This window comes from Lycium barbarum, chromosome 7, assembly GCF_019175385.1.
Source record: "Lycium barbarum isolate Lr01 chromosome 7, ASM1917538v2, whole genome shotgun sequence".
Taxonomy (NCBI): domain Eukaryota; kingdom Viridiplantae; phylum Streptophyta; class Magnoliopsida; order Solanales; family Solanaceae; genus Lycium; species Lycium barbarum.
Window position 1 is genome coordinate 109,803,035 of NC_083343.1, and position 18,655 is coordinate 109,821,689.

An 18,655-nucleotide genomic window follows, 5' to 3' on the forward strand; every position below is an offset into this window, starting at 1 on the left:
GGCAAGCCTATGGTATGTCGTATGAGCATGTGAATTTTCTTGTGAGAGTGAGCGTAATTCTTTCTATTCATTACCCTTGTTGTGTGTTCATTGAAAAAATTTTGGGCAACACTCTTTGAAGTGAGGGCACATAATTGGTAAGAGATTGGTGACATGTTTGATTCCTTAATTAGGCGGCAGGACCGTTTTTGCCTATATTCATATGAGCGAGTCAGTTTTAGAGGTTAGGATGTTTTGACGAAGTTGTTGGCATGTGTGTAATTCGTGTTGTGCTTGAGATCTTTGCTCGTAAATGTTTAAATTGTCATAGTGACCTTGTTCTGATACAGACCTGTTCAATTTGGTAGCGTGTTGAGAATCGAAAGTGAAGTTGGGTGTGTTTAGTGTTGTTCGAGGACGAACAAAGGTTTAAGTGTGGGGTGGTGATGTTAGGTGTATTTATACACTTTTTCGCCATCTTTTACCCATACGTATACTTTATTTTAGAGCTAAATGCATTAAATACACCTAACATCTATTAACTATGTGATATGGGACTAATTTGTGCTTTATTATGGAATCTAGGTGGTTTAAGTTGAAAATGCTACAGTGTGAAGATGAAGAGATTTGGAGCAAAATTGAAGAAGAGGAAAAAGAAAAGAAGGTCACGTTGAAGTCTTTTGGGTACAACAAGGACCAATGAAGGGTAATCCGAGCAATTCTGGCTGATTCTGAGGCAGTGCGGGTTGGACGAGTGAGCGGAAGGAGGTTGCAACACTTGAAGGAAAAATACGATCACTGAAGGGTCTCATGCATTGGTTGTGCGTCCCACACCCAGCGCACAAAATACCCCTTTCTGATTCTCAGACCTGTTATGCATTGGTTGTGCGAAGCACAGCGGATGCACAGACATAGTCATGCGATGGCCATGTGACGCATAACCAAAGCACAAGAGGCGTCAGTTCTCCTAAGTTGATCGGGATTGGGCCCACTTATCTCATATTTGCCCTAGCTTATAAATAGCCGTTTTTACATTAGAATAGAGGACTTTTGACCCAGAGAGAGTAGGAGCCGCCGTGGAGGCCGGAGATTATTGGGTTTTATCTTTTCTTCTCCTTATTACTAGTTTGTATATTTTCTTTGAATGATTTGTTGGTTTTCCTCCATATCTATGTGGAGCTAAACTTCTCGTTCTAGGGTTGTGGTAAACCATGATTATTGATGTTTGGTGATTATTTCTTATCTTAATATGAGTTGTTGAGTTTGATTGCTTCTTTAATTCTGTTCATAATTGCTTGATTGTTTGGCCAACAGTTAGGTTCTATCGACTATCTAATATACATGCTTGGGAAAGATGTTGTTAGATTAAAGAAGGATTAAAGAGGGCGTGATCTGATTATCCCTACAGTTGGGCTAGGATTTGTGGCTAGGATAGGAATATACCTAGGCGCCGCGTTCAATTAAATACCATAAACGAATTGCGTTCTTAACAAGTCAATTCCATAGAAATATAGGCGGCGAACTGTTTTGGATAGGCGAGTAGTAGTTCGGGAGAATACTACGAGAGTTAATAATCCTGTAAATTAGCAATCGTCGACAATTTGGATTAAAGGGAAATAGTTCGAAAACTCAACAGGATTGGTGAACCAACCGCAACCCTGGAACATTCGTCTCATTGATAATATAAAAACTCGCTCTTTCTTTGTTGAAGTTCACTATTTTTCTCTTTTATCTTCAATTAGTTTATAATCACAATCTTCGAATCTCATCTCTTGTATAGATAATTTGGATAGTTTAATTTAGTTGACGGTTAACCATAACTCCCTGTGGGTTCGACATTCGATTTCTAAAATCACTATATTACTTGTACGACTACGTATACTTGCGTGTGCGTTTGGACGCAACATACTCGTTTCACCATCCTTACTAGTTTGTTGCTTAAAAATAAATTCTTATCTACATATATTGCATGTAGCCGTTTGTCTTTCCTTATTCTTAGTCATAAATCCCCAGATTTTAGCGGTTGGCTTACGAGTTCTAGGCGATTTGTCTTTTGTATGTGATTGTGCAAGACCTGTAGGATTTTCGAGGGCTTGTGTTTCATCATCATCATCAATTTCATTAAAAGTGTCGGTATAATGTTGTTGCATTGCCTCATGATCTATTATTTCCATCAACATCAATACCTAAATTAGGTGTTTCGTTCACAAATGTTTCCTCATTATACCCACCCCTAACAATACCACTATTACCGGCACCACGTCTAAATCTCTTCGCCATTATTAAATAAAATTAATTTAATTCACTCAAATAAATCACAAGAAAATAAATTGCAACAAATTAAATTGCGCAAATTAAATAGCAAAAAATAAAGATAGAGTTGAAACGAAAATACCAAATTGCCGGACTAATTTCCAACAAAGTGAAAGCGGCTAGAATTGCAAATTCACCAAAGCTACTTCGGATTGTTGCAAAATCACCAACTCCACCAACTATATTATAATTGCAAAATTAATAATTGAAACTAGAATAAGACTTTATAATATTTAATTGAGAGAAATTTAAAGTGGCTAATTATTGCAAAGTAACTATAATTGAGAGATTGAAAGAAAGAGAAGAGTGAATTGGTGTGAATTAAAATGGAAATGTAGAGAGGTTTATATAGGGGCGAGGGATGAATTAAAGTGTTAAAAAAAATGTTTGGGGTGGGGGGGGGGGGGGGGGGGGGGGGGAGGGCAAAAGGAGACTTTGGAACCGTTTGGCAATGGCCATTTTTGCAAATGTTCCGTTGGCCAACGGTCTAGCCCAATGTCCCAACGGCTACATTTAAAAAAAAAAAAAAAAATTTGACCGGTTTAACCGGTTCCGGTCCCAAAAAAATCGAAACCGGACCGGTATGTATTAAACGGTTAACCAGAACCGGTAAACCGATTCCACCGGTTCCGGTTTTACCGGTCCGGTTAACCAAAACCGGTTGACAGGCTTACCTTCTTACTCACGACATTGATTTTTGAACAAAATCCCATCTTCTGATATTTACCCAAAATCAAGGTATATGGCAACGTAAGAAAAGAATGCTCTTAACTTACAAAATCACATTAACATGCCTCTTCAGGGACCTGTTATCTCAAGATAATATACAACACTGTTCCGAGAAAATTGCTAGAGATACCTAAGTGGAAGCAAGCCCTCTCAAGCCCCATGACATACTAACTATACACCATACACAGATGACTGTAAAACACCCTACCTCAATCTCTTATCTGGTAAATTACTGTTTGAATATCGCAAAGGAAATTCCAAACGTTTGACCAGTGGGAATTATTATACTTTGAAAGTGCTATCTTGGTTTTGATTCAGTTCCTTTGCTTCTGAATGTCGATAAGGAAAAAAATGATTTTGGAGCTGTACAAACAGTAAATTAAACAAAAGTTAGCAGGTAAAATACTTCGGATGACTGAAGCAATGATAAATTTTACAGACTTTAAATTTCTGCAATAGAGTAATACCAAAGGTGTAGTAAATATGATGATATGCAGTTTCAATTTTGACCAATTAAACACAGGAAGTAACAAGCATTAGAATTCAGATGGAAGAACAGTACTTACAGTGCAAACGTTTAGCTGCACAAGCGTACAAGATTTGGGAGTTTCAACTGGACGTCTAGTCTAAATTGGTAAGATCCTAACTATGAAAAGATTAAGTGACAAGCTACCAAGAAAAATGCATTATCCAAACATGAGTTTTTCAAAAAACTTAAACCAGTTTAAAGAGTCTAGTAGAAAGCTGTTAACAGATTGTATAGGAATGGCACTTTTTTGCCTCTCTTTGTGACCCTTTTTTTTATTGAGGAATATCCTCTAATTCGTACTTCGATTACATGCTCATGAAATTCCAGTTTAAGAAGAGAGGGTGTTGTTTGTAGAGAATCATATTATGCCATAGATTCTCTACTTTTTGGTATTGCTTGTATACAAGAGATTTTCAACGGCTCAAACATGCCATCCAACTATCGGAAATGGCTTATCTATGCCACTCGTCATTAGTTCGGCTCATTTATGTCATCGCCGTTACCAAAATGGCTCATTCATGCCATTTTTCATTAATTTGGGTCGGTTTTTTAATTAATGTTGATTTGGTATTAATGATTAAGATTGAGATGTTGATTTGATATTAATGATTAAGATTGATAGCTTAATTTTAAGAATATATGGTATTAATGTAATTGCTTAGAAATTGATTTTGTAATATTGTCTTTCCTTATTTAGTCTTAGAACTCACGTATAAGTACCCATTCTTTTGAGTTGTATAATTATTCACAAATACAAGAAGCCTGTTCTTCTTGCTAAAAATTTTCATGGTATCAGAGCCATTGCTGCTTTTTTGAGGTGAGTTTTCCGCCGTCGCAACACTAAGGTTCCGTGTTTTATCAAAGAGGTCGAGTTTTTCTCTCTTTGTGGTTGTCCGCACAAAAAACTCCTCCCGTTCAGTTCGTTTCTGGATTGTTTTTCTCTGTTGGGGTCATTGGAACATTCTGGTTCTATCCCTACTTGTTTTGATTTTTTCCAATCACCGGAATTAGGATTCTGGCGTGGCAGCCAACTTTCCGCCTATTTTTTGCTGATTTTTTTTTTTCAGATCTCGGGTCGGTAGGCCTATTCTGACCCTTCCCATCCAGGTTCTAAAGTTGCTCTTTTCAGATTCTAAATTTTGTTTGGGTTATTAACTGTTAAAATTATGGGTGACACAAAAATGGTAGATAATATGGGTGACACTACTTCTGGAGAGACAGTCTCAGGATGAAGTTTAACATCTTCGCCGTCTTCTGAATAAACTTGACTCTTCTAGTGTTGCTAGCTCCAATTATGTGCAGTCAGGTATTGCTCTTAATTCTCAGCTTAATTGTTGGATTATTGAATCTGGTGCGAATAGACACATGACAAGCTCTTCTAAAGGCCTGCAAATTACTCTCCTAGTCCCAAAGGGGATTATGTCAAAATAGCCAATGGCTCCCTAACCCCGGTCTCTAGAACAGGTCCAATCGTTTGTACTCCTGATATTACCTTATCATCCATTCTTCATGTGCTTGATTTTCCTATTAACCTATTATCTACCAAAGAACTAAACTGTAATGTCAGATTCCTGATTATTGTGTTTTTCAAGACCTTCATACAGGGAAGAAGATTGGCAGTGGTAGATTGCATGATGGCTTATATTTGATCGATGGAACTCGAGACTTTGGTCAGGCCTTTTTTGTAGGAAATAAGGATGTCAACCGAGAAATAATACAGTGGCATAGACGGTTAGGGCACCTATCTTTTTTTGCTTTAAAAAAGTTATACCCTAGTTTATTTTCTAGAACTGAGTTCGAATCTTTGTCTTGTGATGCATGTGAATATGCCAAGCACACTAAAAACTCTTATCCTCTGAGTGACAATAAAAGCACAATTCCCTTTTCAACTATTCATTTTGATGTCTGAGGTCCTACTTAAACACGTTCTTTGTCTGGTAGTCAATGGTTTATTTGGATAGGCCTGATTTGATAACTTACTCAAGGCGAAATAGAGCAGAAGAAGTCATAATGCAACCTGCCGAAGCCTTACTGAGGGGATGTCATTCTAGTAGCTGGCTACCTCATCAATAGAATGCCACTTAAAACTCTTAATTTTCAGAGTCCTTTAGAAGCTTTAAAGGGTAAAAATGACTATACTGTTCCTCCAAAGATATTTGGGTGTGTTTGCTTTGTTTACACTAGGAACTCTGGGAAACTTGAACCTAGAGCTCTTAAATGTGTCTTTATTGGGTATTCCCCAACACAGAAAAGGTACATATGTTATCGCCCTCCTTCTAGGAGATTCTTTGTCAGTATGGATGTTACCTTTCAGGAATCTGAGACCTATTTCAGTATTACATCATCCTCTTCGGGGGGGAGGGAATTATAAGGAAGAAGAGATGGTTTTTACTAGTTCCATTGTTGAAACTACTGCCACAAGGGAAAGAGAAATTGGAGAAATAATTCTGGGAGAGCTGTTGAAACTACTGCCACAAAGAAAAGTGAAATTGGAGAAAGAATTCAGGGGGAGACTGTTAGCGTTTGGATAAGCCTGATTTGATAACTTACTCGAGGAGAAATAGAGCAGAAGAAGCCATCATGCAACCTGCCGAAGCTGAACCTCCTTCTTCTGGTGAGTTATCTATACTTCCTAATGAGTTAGATTTGCCTATTGCTCACAGGAAAGGAGTTAGATCTTGCACTAAACACCCTTTATCTAACTTTGTTTCCTATAATTCTTTGCCGCCCTCCTATAAAGCCTTTGCCTTGTCTATTTCTTCTGTGTCTATTCCCCAGAACTGGAGGGAAGCTTTGCAGATTCTAAATGGAAGCAAGCTATGATGGAAGAAATGAAGGCCTTATCAAAGAATGAGACTTGGGAACTTGTCGCATCACCACCAGACAAGAAGTTGGTTGGTTGCAAATGGGTCTTCACTGTAAAACATAAAGCTGATGGTTCCATTGAAAGGTTCAAAGAAAGATTGGAGACTAAAGGATTCACTCAGACTTATGGAGTGGATTATCAAGAGACATTTGCTTCTGTTGCAAAAATGAACACTATTAGAATTCTTTTGTCTTGTGCAGCTAATCTTGACTGGGACTTACAACAGTTTGATGTGAAGAATGCATTTCTTCATGGAGACTTAGAAGAAGAGGTGTACATGGAGATTCCTCCTGGTTTTGGTACTGAACAAAGTCAAGGAAAGGTATGCAGACTGAAGAAAACCTTGTACAGATTGAAGCAATCTCCTAGATCTTGGTTTGACAGATTCTATAAAGCAATGATCTCCTTTGATTACCAACAAAGCAATGCCCATCACACCCTCTTTATGAGACATCAAAAGGGTAAACTCACTCTTCTCATAGTTTATGTTGATGACATAGTAATGACAGGAGATGACAAAGAAGAGATGACCCGATTGAAAAAGTTGTTAGCATAGGAATTTGAGATCAAAGATCTAGGAAAATTGTCGTACTTCTTGGGAATTGAAGTTGCTAGATCAAAAAGAGGAATCTTTATTTCTCAAAGAAAGTATATTATGGATCTCTTGAAAGAAACAAGTATGAAAGGTTGCAAACCAGCAGAATCACCCATTGAAAGCAATCACAAACTACAAAGCGGAGTTGGAAAGTCAGTTGATAAAGAGAGATATCAGAGGCTGGTTGGAAGACTCATTTATCTCTCTCACACTAGACCAGACATAGCCTAGTCAGCCAGCCTGGTGAGTCAATTTATGCATGATCCCCGAGATCCTCATATGCAAGCTGTCTTTCACATTTTGCAGTATCTGAAATCTGCTCCAGGAAACGGTCTACTTTACTCCAGACATGGTCACCTCCAAATAGAAGCCTTTACAGATGCAGATTGGGCTGGATCTATAGATGAAAAAAGGTCTACATCCGGTTACTATACACTAGTAGGAGGAAACTTGGTCACTTGGAGAAGCAAGAAGCAAAAAGCAAAGTGTAGTTGCTAGATCAAGTGCGGAGGCAGAATATAGAGCTATGGCCCAGGGTGTTTGTGAACTTTTGTGGTTACAAAAGATACTAGAAGAATTGAGATTGTCTGAAAAAAGGAAACTTTCCTTGTATTGTGACAACAAGGCTGCAATCAATATAGCTCGCAATCCAGTCCAGCATGACCGAACAAAGCATGTTGAAATTGATCGACACTTCATCAAAGAAAAAGTCACGAGTGGTGTCTTGAGTTTGTTCCATGTGTCATCGGAAAAACAACTAGCTGATGTGTTTACCAAAGGCCTCAACAAACGGATTTTTCATACACTGGTTTGCAAGCTGGGCATGTGCGACATCTTTGCACCAACTTGAGGGGGAGTGTTGATTTGGTATTAATGATTAAGATTGAGATGTTGATTTGATATTGACAATTAAGATTGATAGCTTAATTTTAGGAATATATGGTACTAATGTAATTGATTAGAAATTAATTGTGTAATATTGTCTTGCCTTATTTAGTCTTAGAACTCATGTATAAGTACCCATTCTTATGGGTTGTGTAATTATTCAAAAATACAAGAAGCCTTTTCTTTCTGCTAAAAATCTTCAATTAATTTGGAATTTAAAATTGGACTGGTTTAATTAAACAACATGAACGTCTAATTGGAGGCCACATGTCATATCTGGTATTGTAAAACCGATGTTAATGAAAAATGGCATGAATAAGCGGTTTTAGTAACGGCGATGGCATTGATGAGCCATTTTGGTAACGGCGATGGCATAAATGAACCAAACTATTGACGAGTGACATAAATCAGCCATTTCCGATAGTTCAATGGCATATTTGAGCCTTTTCCGATTAAATTATTTACCTTATCAAAAAAATTAAATTTTGTAAGCTCTTTCCCTTTTTATGTTCATTTTTTTTTTTTTTTGATAACACAAACCTGTAGTCTCTTTTCTATTATTATAAAGCAAGTGACTACTATGCTACCACAAGAAGCTTTTTACCATTTCGTTTGTCCCTTTTTAATGTTTGTGCTTATATACCTGGTGCAAAGTTTCTTCACATGGTGGCATTAAATTAATGAAAAATTAAAAACACAGAACATGACAGGAAAGACCAACTGTATTATACTAAGTAGTCACCTTTAATTGAGCTCCCTGATAAATAATCCTCCCTCGATTTGAAATTATCTGGAGGTGCCGGAATAGAAGTTTGCAAGGATTGAACTGCCAGAAGAAAAGATCGTTCAGTTAGTAACTTTAAATCCAGAATGTTAATAATAAAGCTGGAAAGAGATGACTGGATAATTCACTCAAACATGCATCCGAAGGAAAGTGAATGAAAAAACACCAACTGAACCTTCCAAAGCATCCTCTTCTAAGGTTTCTTTATAGAGAAATCTCGGTAACACACTATCGTCCCTGAATTTTTTCCGGACATACAAGAAACACCACAGTGATCTGCACACAATATCATCTGCTACCACTTAATTTTTTTCATGTGTTTATGTAGAAAGATATTATTTGGAATCGGAACAAAATGGACCTAATAGAGTTGAATGGACATGCATGATTCATATAGCCAACCAGATTCAATATAGCTGATTGATTGATGTAGAAAAAGAGGGGAGTTTTAGCACAACTGGTAAAGTTGCTGCCATGTGACCAGGAAGTCACGAGTTTGAGCCGTGGAAATAGCCTATTGCAGATATGCAGGGTAAGGCTGCATACAATAGACCCTTGTGGGTCCGGCCCTTCCTTGGACTTGTGGGTCCGGCCCTTCCCCCGACCCCACGCATAGGGGAGCTTAGTGCACCGGGCTGCTTTTTTTTTTTTTTTTGGATTGATGTAGAAAAACAAATAATAGGAACTTTGAAACTCAAATAGTAACAGAGTTAAAACACACCAGCTGAAGTTGCAGAGAGTAAGCACATTTATTTTCCTCAAGCACCATAACTACTTCCTTCTTTTCAATAAGTAAATTTCATAGAATCATATCTCTAATTACGTGACGTATGATTCACCCTCACCTTTTGTCCTTCACAAGAATCGTTATGACTAAAAAAGATCCCTTTAGTTTTAATATTCAGTTACACACTTCCTACTCAGATACTTTTGCATGTAACTATAGTACTATTTTGTTTGTTCGGTTGTCAAATTTCCTCAATAAATACACCAAAATCCGGGTATCCTGGCCTTATTATATATGGTAACAATAACTCTTGAACTGATCAATAATATCATTTTGTTAACACTGTCACCACAACAATTAACAATTAGAACAATTTTTCAAATTTCAGGAGACCAATATTAATCTGCCATATAGAAACAAGAAATGTTTCTTCTTTCTTTTTTTTTTGAAAAATCTTTCTTTTATAGAATGAAACATCAAAATTTTACCTCGTTCATTGAAAAGCTCATCCCCATACAAGCTATCATCGGGTGGATGCCCTTGTGAGAGGCCCATTCTTGACTTTCTAAGATATTCTGAAGATCGATTATAAGGATCACGTCCGTCTTCTGTGTCATCATCTCCTTCAGAGGTATTTGCAGAAATCAGGTCAACTAAACTATCTGTGCCACGATTTTTCTTCCTAAATTTCAATAACCGTTTAAATCCTCCAGCGGTATCCTTGCGTAATTGACTTTGAGCAGAATTTGCAACAAACATAGGTTTCTGAGCCGTTCCCCATTTCTTCCTAATTCTAGCTGCATCACTCTCCATCTGACTTAGAGACTGTGAATTCCAGGACACAGGACTTCCCAAAGGCGAGTCCACAGATGCATCAATATCAGACATCTCCTGAGTATAAGAAAAAGGGTGGTGAGCATGTAAATTCCATGAGACATGACTTTCTCCCTGTGAATCTGGTACAATTCCACCAGAAAGAAACTCAGAAGGCAAAACAGCTGCCAGAGCAGAGTCCACCCGAGAAAATGATCTCAAAACATCACCACTTTCTGATCCAGAGCCAGAAGTCACCATCTTCTCTGACTCATGGCTCAGTCTTGGCTCTCCATTATCAAAGTTCTCCCGAAGTTCAGCTGTCATGTTCTCAAATTCTTCCTCTTCTATTTCCTGGACCCTATCTGTTGTGTCTTCAGGCTCAAGGACCATGTCATCATATTCGTTATCATTGTCCTCAACCTTAGATACGACAGAAAACCCTTTCTTAGTCAGACCACCTCTAGTGCTGAAGACGGGGTCCTTACCCTTTATTGACAAAGTCTTCCCATCTGAATCTTTTAGAAATTTATCACTGAGAATTTGCTCCATCTCATCCTGTTCAAACCTGAGAGGTGCCACAACACCATCTGAACTCAGAGGAGATGCTTCCCTAAATTCTCCCACATTGGCAGAGCTTTTCCTCAAGGATTGTGATCGCCGTGATTTGTCCTCCTTGACAAGAGATACCCCTTCACTGGAGCTTTTGTCACGGGTATAATTTCTAGATTGTGAACGAGCTGTTTTACCAACTGCAGAAGAAGACTTGGTGTTTTCCTTTCTGATGTCAGAGAAGTTTGGAACAGACTGAGCAAGAGGATTGTCAGATTGAAATCTTCGTCTACCTGAAGTACTACTAGAAGCTTTCTTGCTAGACCTTGGAGCAGGTACTACTGAGGTGCGAGGTGTGGATGAAGAACAACTCTTGACAGGTAATAGTTTCTTGTTCTGAGCGTTTCTAGAACCATCTTCCCCAACAGATATTCTATCAAAAGACCTGTCTTCAGCATATTTTTTCTGCTTTTGAAATTCAGAAATACCTTCTTCGTCATCACTTTGCTCAAAAACTAATTGTTGCTGTCCTTTTTCAAGGTTGGTTACACATAACAGAAAAACAACCAATCAACTCTAAGAACAAGAAACAGAAATGTGTACACATATGATGTAGGTATTGCCGAATTTATTGATAGAACATAACTAAAATACCTGGTCTCTCGTCAAAATTGACCTAGAATTAAATGATTGAAGTCTCTCAGCACGTCGACGAGCAGCAGAAACAGCACTGTCCTTGTCAGTGGATCCTGCAAAATTGGCCTTCATATCAGCTCTACTCCTCTCAAGGCTATCCTCCAATGCCTTCAGTTTCGCTTCCTTCTCAGCTCTCTTAGAATTCCATTCTTCCCTAAGTTTTGCATCCCTTTTCTGCATATATCTCTCATAGAACCTTCCTCGAGAGCCATCTGAAAGACTTAGCTCAGAGGAAGCCATATTTAAAACATCTCTCTGATTGACAGCCTCTTTAGTCAGGGGAGTAATAGCGGATCTGTCTATATCATCGGAATTTGTGACAGATTCATTCAACATGTAATTGTCAGATAATTGAACAACAACATTATCTACAACAGGCTTCCTGTTGGAAGATGCTGCAACTTGCCGGCCTTGCATGTCGCTGGCCTTACTTTTCCTGGTAGAATTAGATTGATCTTCAGGGGCGCGTAATTTGTGCTCAGAAAAAAGCCTTTCAAGCTCATAAGCTTTCATTTTCAACTCGTCATTCAACTCCTGGTTTCCTTTTGACTGCCTTACCCTCTGAACTTTCCCTATAGGGGATGTCAAAAATGACTTGGATCCCTCCTGAGCCTCCATAAACATTTTACCGGACATCACTTTGCTAGTTCCAAAATTGCTTTGCCCCCTGCTATCTTGTGCCTTCCTGATCTGTTCAGCAGCACCACCTTGTTTTTTAAGCTTCATTACTTGGTGTCTGAAATCCTCTCCCTTTGATGCAGAAGCACCAGCTAATTTCTCGTGTGGGGCCAACTCATCCTTTTCAACTTCCTCAGTGCCGCCAGGTGATCGCCATCTTGATTGCAGATAAGGATTAGCAGAAAAAGATTCTGTGACTTCTACTCTAGAACTACTATCCAACTGCACAGAGTCCTCTGTAGTCCTTTGGGAGGCCTTATCTCGTAATTGTGAAACTGAAAGATCACTTGATCCAACTTCCCCCTTCTGATTCCAAATCTTGGCCTGCACAGATTCACGCTCTTGCTGAGCACCATGATTCTTCACGCCAGCAGCCTGACGAACCAATTGGCCTTTGCTCCTGCCAAGCTCATCACCTCCTTGGGAACCCTTGAAGTTTGAGTTGGGAGTCGAAGCAATTTGATCGCTCTTACTCCCAGGAGATGTGAGCAACTGTCCTCCAGGTTCCAGTTGATTTTTCAGACTCTTTTCCTCAGCCCTTCTAATAAGTGTGATTGACCTAGCCTTTCCACTAGCTTGATCTTTCCATCCATCACTACCAAGGATACCTGAAGTAGTATTTGATGTAGACTTAGAAGAATCTTCAATGTTCCTACAAGAATCAGTTAATCGCTTTGCACTAGCCACCTCTTCCTTTTCATTTGTGTACGCAACCCTCAAATTATTGTCTGTCTGTTCATTTAATTTGCTGTCACCAACCATAGATGGAACACTACATAAATTTGGCCTGCCAAAACTTACTGTATCAGTCAAGCCTGATGCCTTTTGGTCCTTTGACTTGGACTGAGAAACAGAGGTAGAAGATGGAGTGTGTTGAGGGCTCTCAGTGTCCTTCTTGTCACCAGTCAAATCAATGCTCATATCACTGGCACCACTCCATCTTCTCAACACCGCTTTTTCAATGACAGGTGGAGCTGAGACATCAGATGACAACCTCCGAAGCTCTACAGGTTTTCCAACTACTGGCTTGCCAGCACTCCCAGAACTTTCCTCCTTCTGCTTGTTCTCAAACAAGCTGATACGGTCCTGCACGCTGAGCCGCCTTCTATGTCTACTAAGCTCGGCCGATTCGGCTTGCTTGGATGAAGTGTCGTCTTCCTTTTCTTTCTCAACAATGACATCCGTTTCCTTACTTTTCTCTTCTGATTTTACGCTTGATTCTCGGCTGGGTTGCAAGGGGGGTGTCAGTTGATGACATGTCGAGGGCATATATTGGTCAAGGTGATGTGGAAGTTGCTGTTGTTTGATAAAATAGGATTCTCGACTGGTAGAATGGGACAAAGTGGGTGGCGGGTTGGAAATAGCAAGGTCCTCGTCAATCGACATGTCTGATCCATAAGAGCACCGAACAGCTTGACCATCTCTTTGCACCCCTTTCCACGGATTGATCAAGTCTGGCCGCCTCTCACTCAAGGCTATAAATTTGTTGCATGCTTCACTGAAAAAGAAAGAGATCCATTTAGATATTTGAGATAGTGAAAAGGTAATAAAATGATCTGATTCCATAACAACAACAACAACAATCATTGGTTGTTGTTATCCTAACTTAAATTACAACAATTAGGATATTGGGGTATATTGAACCCTAGACTAACTTCTGCAAGCGGACATAGGTGGAGGAAGGAAGGTTTGAAAAGAGCTAATGAACAAAGAGAAAGGCTCAAGATATTCTTACTTCAATCGAAGGGCACCAAACTGGTCTGCAAACATTTGAAGTTCTGAAACTGTGTCTAGATTGAAACCAGCTGCTGCTGCACGAGAAGAAGCCGTACATAAGTCCTGCCGTACTGCAGTAAGCCTCACATCAATAGCTCGCAATAACTCCTTCCTGTGTAAACAGGCAATAGGGAACATGAAATGAAGCAACAAATGCTACAAGCAAACCATGCATGAAGAAGCAAAAAGAAGTTATACTTTGTTGCATCAGATGCTACTGTAACTCCAGATCCACCACTTCCTGGAAGAATTATGAAGTCGATAGCAACGTCAGAGAAAACCAGCAGAAAGCCACAGAACCAGTGGATTAAATACAGTAATTTTGATTGAAATTAAGCCTTGAATTTCAAATCCAATAGCCAAAATTAACACCATGAATAATGGAATAACAAACTTGGAAAGGCATTTTAAACGCGCTCGAATTTACAACTAAGACAGCTTATTAAGTAATAATACCTAAAAAAACCAGGTGAACTTATCAAATTAATGTTCATCAAATGTTGTAAAGGCATTCAAGACCACCCAAAAAATGCCTATAATTTCATGGTTTTTACCCAGAGGAACGTTCTTTAACCAATACAGATAGGTTGTCGGGCATTCTTACCTGTGCTATTAAACTGATGCCTTTCTCCCTGAAATAAAGGAAAAAGAAAGTTATAATTTTACTAATTAGTTAAGTCACTCGTATATGACAGTTTACAATGACAAAGTTAATTACCTGGGAATATATTCTTCGAGCGGCTTCAAGCTGAGACATTTCTGCATCCAAGGTATTGACAAGCTCCAAAACTTCTGGTGTGCTAACAAACCTCACAAACCTGGAATACATGTGACATCAATGATTAATCACATCACTCTTCATTTTCCCAGTTTTTCCTTGACAAGCAGCACGGGTAATTACCTTTCTAGGGTTCCCTTTGTGAACCATGTTTCAGAATTTTTACACCTTTTAACTTCAAGCTTGATACACTGCACTTCCAATGCAACTTGTTCTTCTGCAACCTTTAAATGGGTCACAAACGGCTTCAATAATCCTGATGCCAGTTTCTCCGTGTTTCCATTACTGGAAACAAACAATTCACATCTGCCCAAGCAATTTACAATAATAAATGAGAGAAATTAGGAAAATTTATAAAGTTTCTCCGTCAGTGCAAAAAACGCATAGCTATCACTCACCGAGAGCGTTTAGGTGACAGCTGGAAAACCGCATAATCAAGCAGCATACTGGGTTCCATCCTTCCCCTCCCCTCCTTGTCTAAGACAGTAGAATCTTCAGATTGGCTTCTTTCATATAGACCCTCGCCACCTCTTAAATTTCAGGAAAAATCAAGAGTAAGTGTGAGCAACACATAGAATCCCATATATATATATATATATATATATATATATATATACACACACAGAAGAATAACAACTTTTAATCTTTTACAATATGATAGATGTTACTAGGAAAGTAGACAATTTTAAGCAGAATGTGTGTGACGAGTAGAATTTTATTAAAGCAAGATTTGATATGGCACAAGTATTCATGTGAAATTCCATCAGATCAGGTTATACATCAATCAATCAGCTGTGCCTTAATGCCAAACTAGTAGGGTTTTGCTAGATATATGAATCCACAGTATCAATTTTTAAATGCCAAATTCGGTTATAGAAAAAACAATTTCAAGTGATAAATCCAATGCAAAATTCCTTATAAATATAACAAGAAAGCAGAATAAGCTAGCAATTCTCAGAGAGAAGTCTAGAAGTCTTAGATAAGCATAGTTCAAACAGCTTTACTCATCGAGCACAAAAGGCAATCAATGAGGATGACTTTTGAATTAGCAAGCTGATGAGCTTTCTTTGAGCAACTGACAAGTAAATACCCTGGCAATTAGGGGAACTAACAATATTAATTGAAAAAGGAAGTGAAGGAATAGCAGAAATAAGAACTCACCTTAACAATGTGAAGGCGGAGATCTTCAATTACCGAGCTAGATCGTCCCTTCAATTCATGTCTGAACCAGCATTCTGGTTTTTGCGGCTCTCTATCAGTTAGCAGAGCATGAACATAGTTTCGTCCTATCAGAACCTTTATTTTTCTAGCTATTTAGATGTATAAAAACCAACAAATCTCAAATTAGACAAATCCAATATGTAACAGCCGTATAAATAAACCAAGTATGCAAAACAATATTTCCAAATCTCAGAACTAAGGCCCATTTGACCATGGATAATTTTCACTTCTTTGCGGAATTTTATTCTAGAATCATGTTTGGACTAGAATTGTTACAATTTTACGGAATTCGAAAAATTCATTATACCATTTTTCACACTGTTCACTCCAAATCACTCACAAAAATTCAACATTTTTCCAAATTTTATTCATGTCTAAACACAACTCTAATTTCCAAATACAGTGCCATTTTTCAACTTTTTTCCAAATACTATTTTGTATTCAAATTTCACATTTTTTAAGTCCTCACAACTCTTAGATAAGCAAAATCCAAACACCTGTTAAACAGACGCGGATGCAGCCTAATAGCACCGCACCGGGCCCAATATTTTTTTGACGCAGAATATAAATTTATATGTAAAAATTCATTAAAATTGCAACATATAGTAGGTATGAATCCTTAATTCTAAAAATATACTTGGCTCAATGCTAATAACCTTAAAGACTGAACCCATAGAGTTTAAATTCTTAATCCGCCTCTTTGTTGTAAGCAACGAGATTGACATCAAATTATGAAAATCATGAACTGAAAGAACCCTAGCAATTACGGTAAATGACAACAATTAATCGGAAAAAAAAGGTGAAAATTAGAACTAACCTTAGTAATGTGAAGGCAAATATCTCCAATTTCTTAGCTAGATCGTTCTAATTCAGTTTAAGTCTTAACCAACATTTCGATTCTTGTGTTGTCTGTCATTTAACACACAAATAAAGATAACTTTGTTCTTCTTTTATTTCTTTAAAGTAATAAGTAAACCCTAACAAGAGTGAATATCCAATAGTGTTTGCTTTACTCTCTCTCTCTCTCTTTCTATGTAGGGTGAAATAGGAGATACAGTAGTGAGAGAAGCGTTGAGTGGAAGGGAGATATTTGGACCAAGTGTTTCTTGGTTTTGTAATTCTTTAACCGGTAAATACCCTTGTACTATCACATATAGTTTAAATATTCCCCTGGACATACCTTGCATCTAAATATACTCCTCCCGTTAATATAAATATAAATATACCCCTCCCGTTATACTTTCGATCTCAATATATCTCTTCCATTATATTTTGGCACAAAGATAGAGTATCAAAAATAACTTCTCTGCCTCCCAAGATAGGGGTAAAGTCTGAGTACACTCTATCCTCACCAAACCCTATTATTGTTGTTGTCATGTACAAAGATAGTATCGGGAGAGATATCATTTTTTCTGGCCACAAAAGAGAAGGAGATGATGAAAAATGAGTCGGATTCGGTTCAATGGATGGGTTTCTAAAGAAATTAAATATTTAAAATTTGGAGTGAGTTATTTGATTCTGAGCTTGACACGTGTATCTCTGTTAAAATTAAGAGCAAATAAGTGTCAAACTATAACGATATGGGTATATTTAGACCGAAAGCATAACAAGATGGGTATATATTTGACCCTTTTCTGTTCTTTAACTTGTAGAAAGTCCTGCGCCAACAAATTTCAAGTTGTTCCTTTTGGATACTATAGTTTTTGTCGTGCTCATGGTCATAGACGTGTAAGCTCTTTCGTTATTAATTTTCTTTAGATAATTCTCCCTTGTCCAAAGAAATAGGACAGTTGTTTAACCAATCACGCAAACAAATATTCGTCATCTCTTAATGTGTTAAGTCGTTGTATTAGGAGTATGGTGATTATGCATTGATGACTTGATTGCAAGCAGGGGCAGAGCTGGTGTCGAGCTTAGAGTAACTCAATTCAGTAATTTTAATTCAAATTTTATATTTGTTTTAAGAAATTTATTTAAATATGTACAATTATTATTTAGAATATAATAACTTAAAAGAATTAGAATTCTAAACTCATAAACTTTAAATTCTAGCTCCTCATTTAATTGCAAGGAAACTAGAATACTTAAGCCGCAACGATAAACTTTATTTTGTACCTCATTTTTTTGCGCGGATTGCCCTTCTTTTGGGGTGGTCTTTAAATTTTGCCCCTCATATTTGTGGTCTTTAAATTATGCCCCTCACATTGCTGGTCTTTAATTTTTGCCCTTCGCGTTGCAACCCTGAGCGTTCACGTAGAAATCATGAGGTTCTGGGTTCGAACCCCCGCTTAAGCATAAATTAAAAAAAAATTGCAAGGCAAGGTTTGGGTCGCGTGTATGCCAGACCCGGCATACACTTGTTAAGGAATTACCAAAGTTATGCCGGATCCGGCATACTCATGCCTTATGGGCAGACTTGGCATAAGTATGCCGGTTCCGGCATAACTTTGGTAATTCGTTAACAAGTTTATGCCGGGTCCGGCATAATTATGGGCAAACTTTTAGTTAAGCTTTAACTAAAAGTCTTTTCCTAGTTATGCCTTATGAGGCAAACTTTTAGTTAAGACACAACTACAAGTATGTCCCATAAGGCATGACTAAAAGTGTTATATCCTGCATTTTCGAACGTCGAATTATTTGTAAGCTGAGGTGGGCCCACACGTCAAGATTTTTTTTGGGACATGTGACAAATTATATGAATCACATATGTGAAGTTAAACACAACTCAAGAAGG

The 18,655-nt window shown here is 38.0% G+C and overlaps 1 protein-coding gene across 3 annotated transcripts; it reads right to left on the reverse strand.

Moving 5' to 3' along the window:
• Positions 1-3,033: 3,033 nt before the first annotated feature.
• Positions 3,034-17,047, reverse strand: LOC132603761 (uncharacterized). 3 transcript variants are annotated; one of them, XM_060316970.1, is made up of 12 exons: positions 16,739-17,047; positions 15,862-15,952; positions 15,099-15,230; positions 14,824-15,006; positions 14,641-14,740; positions 14,527-14,554; positions 14,121-14,163; positions 13,882-14,034; positions 11,427-13,644; positions 9,896-11,297; positions 8,639-8,722; positions 3,034-3,384 (listed from the first exon to the last, which is right to left on the reverse strand). In XM_060316970.1, exons 3-12 carry the CDS (start codon positions 15,155-15,157, stop codon positions 3,320-3,322), a joined length of 4,335 nt encoding a protein of 1,444 aa, XP_060172953.1. In that variant the 5' UTR covers positions 15,158-15,230; positions 15,862-15,952; positions 16,739-17,047; the 3' UTR covers positions 3,034-3,319. The 3 variants fall into 3 exon arrangements, with proteins under 3 accessions (XP_060172953.1, XP_060172952.1, XP_060172951.1); XM_060316969.1 differs by having other exon boundaries at positions 15,862-16,006; XM_060316968.1 differs by having other exon boundaries at positions 15,862-16,010.
• Positions 17,048-18,655: the final 1,608 nt, after the last annotated feature.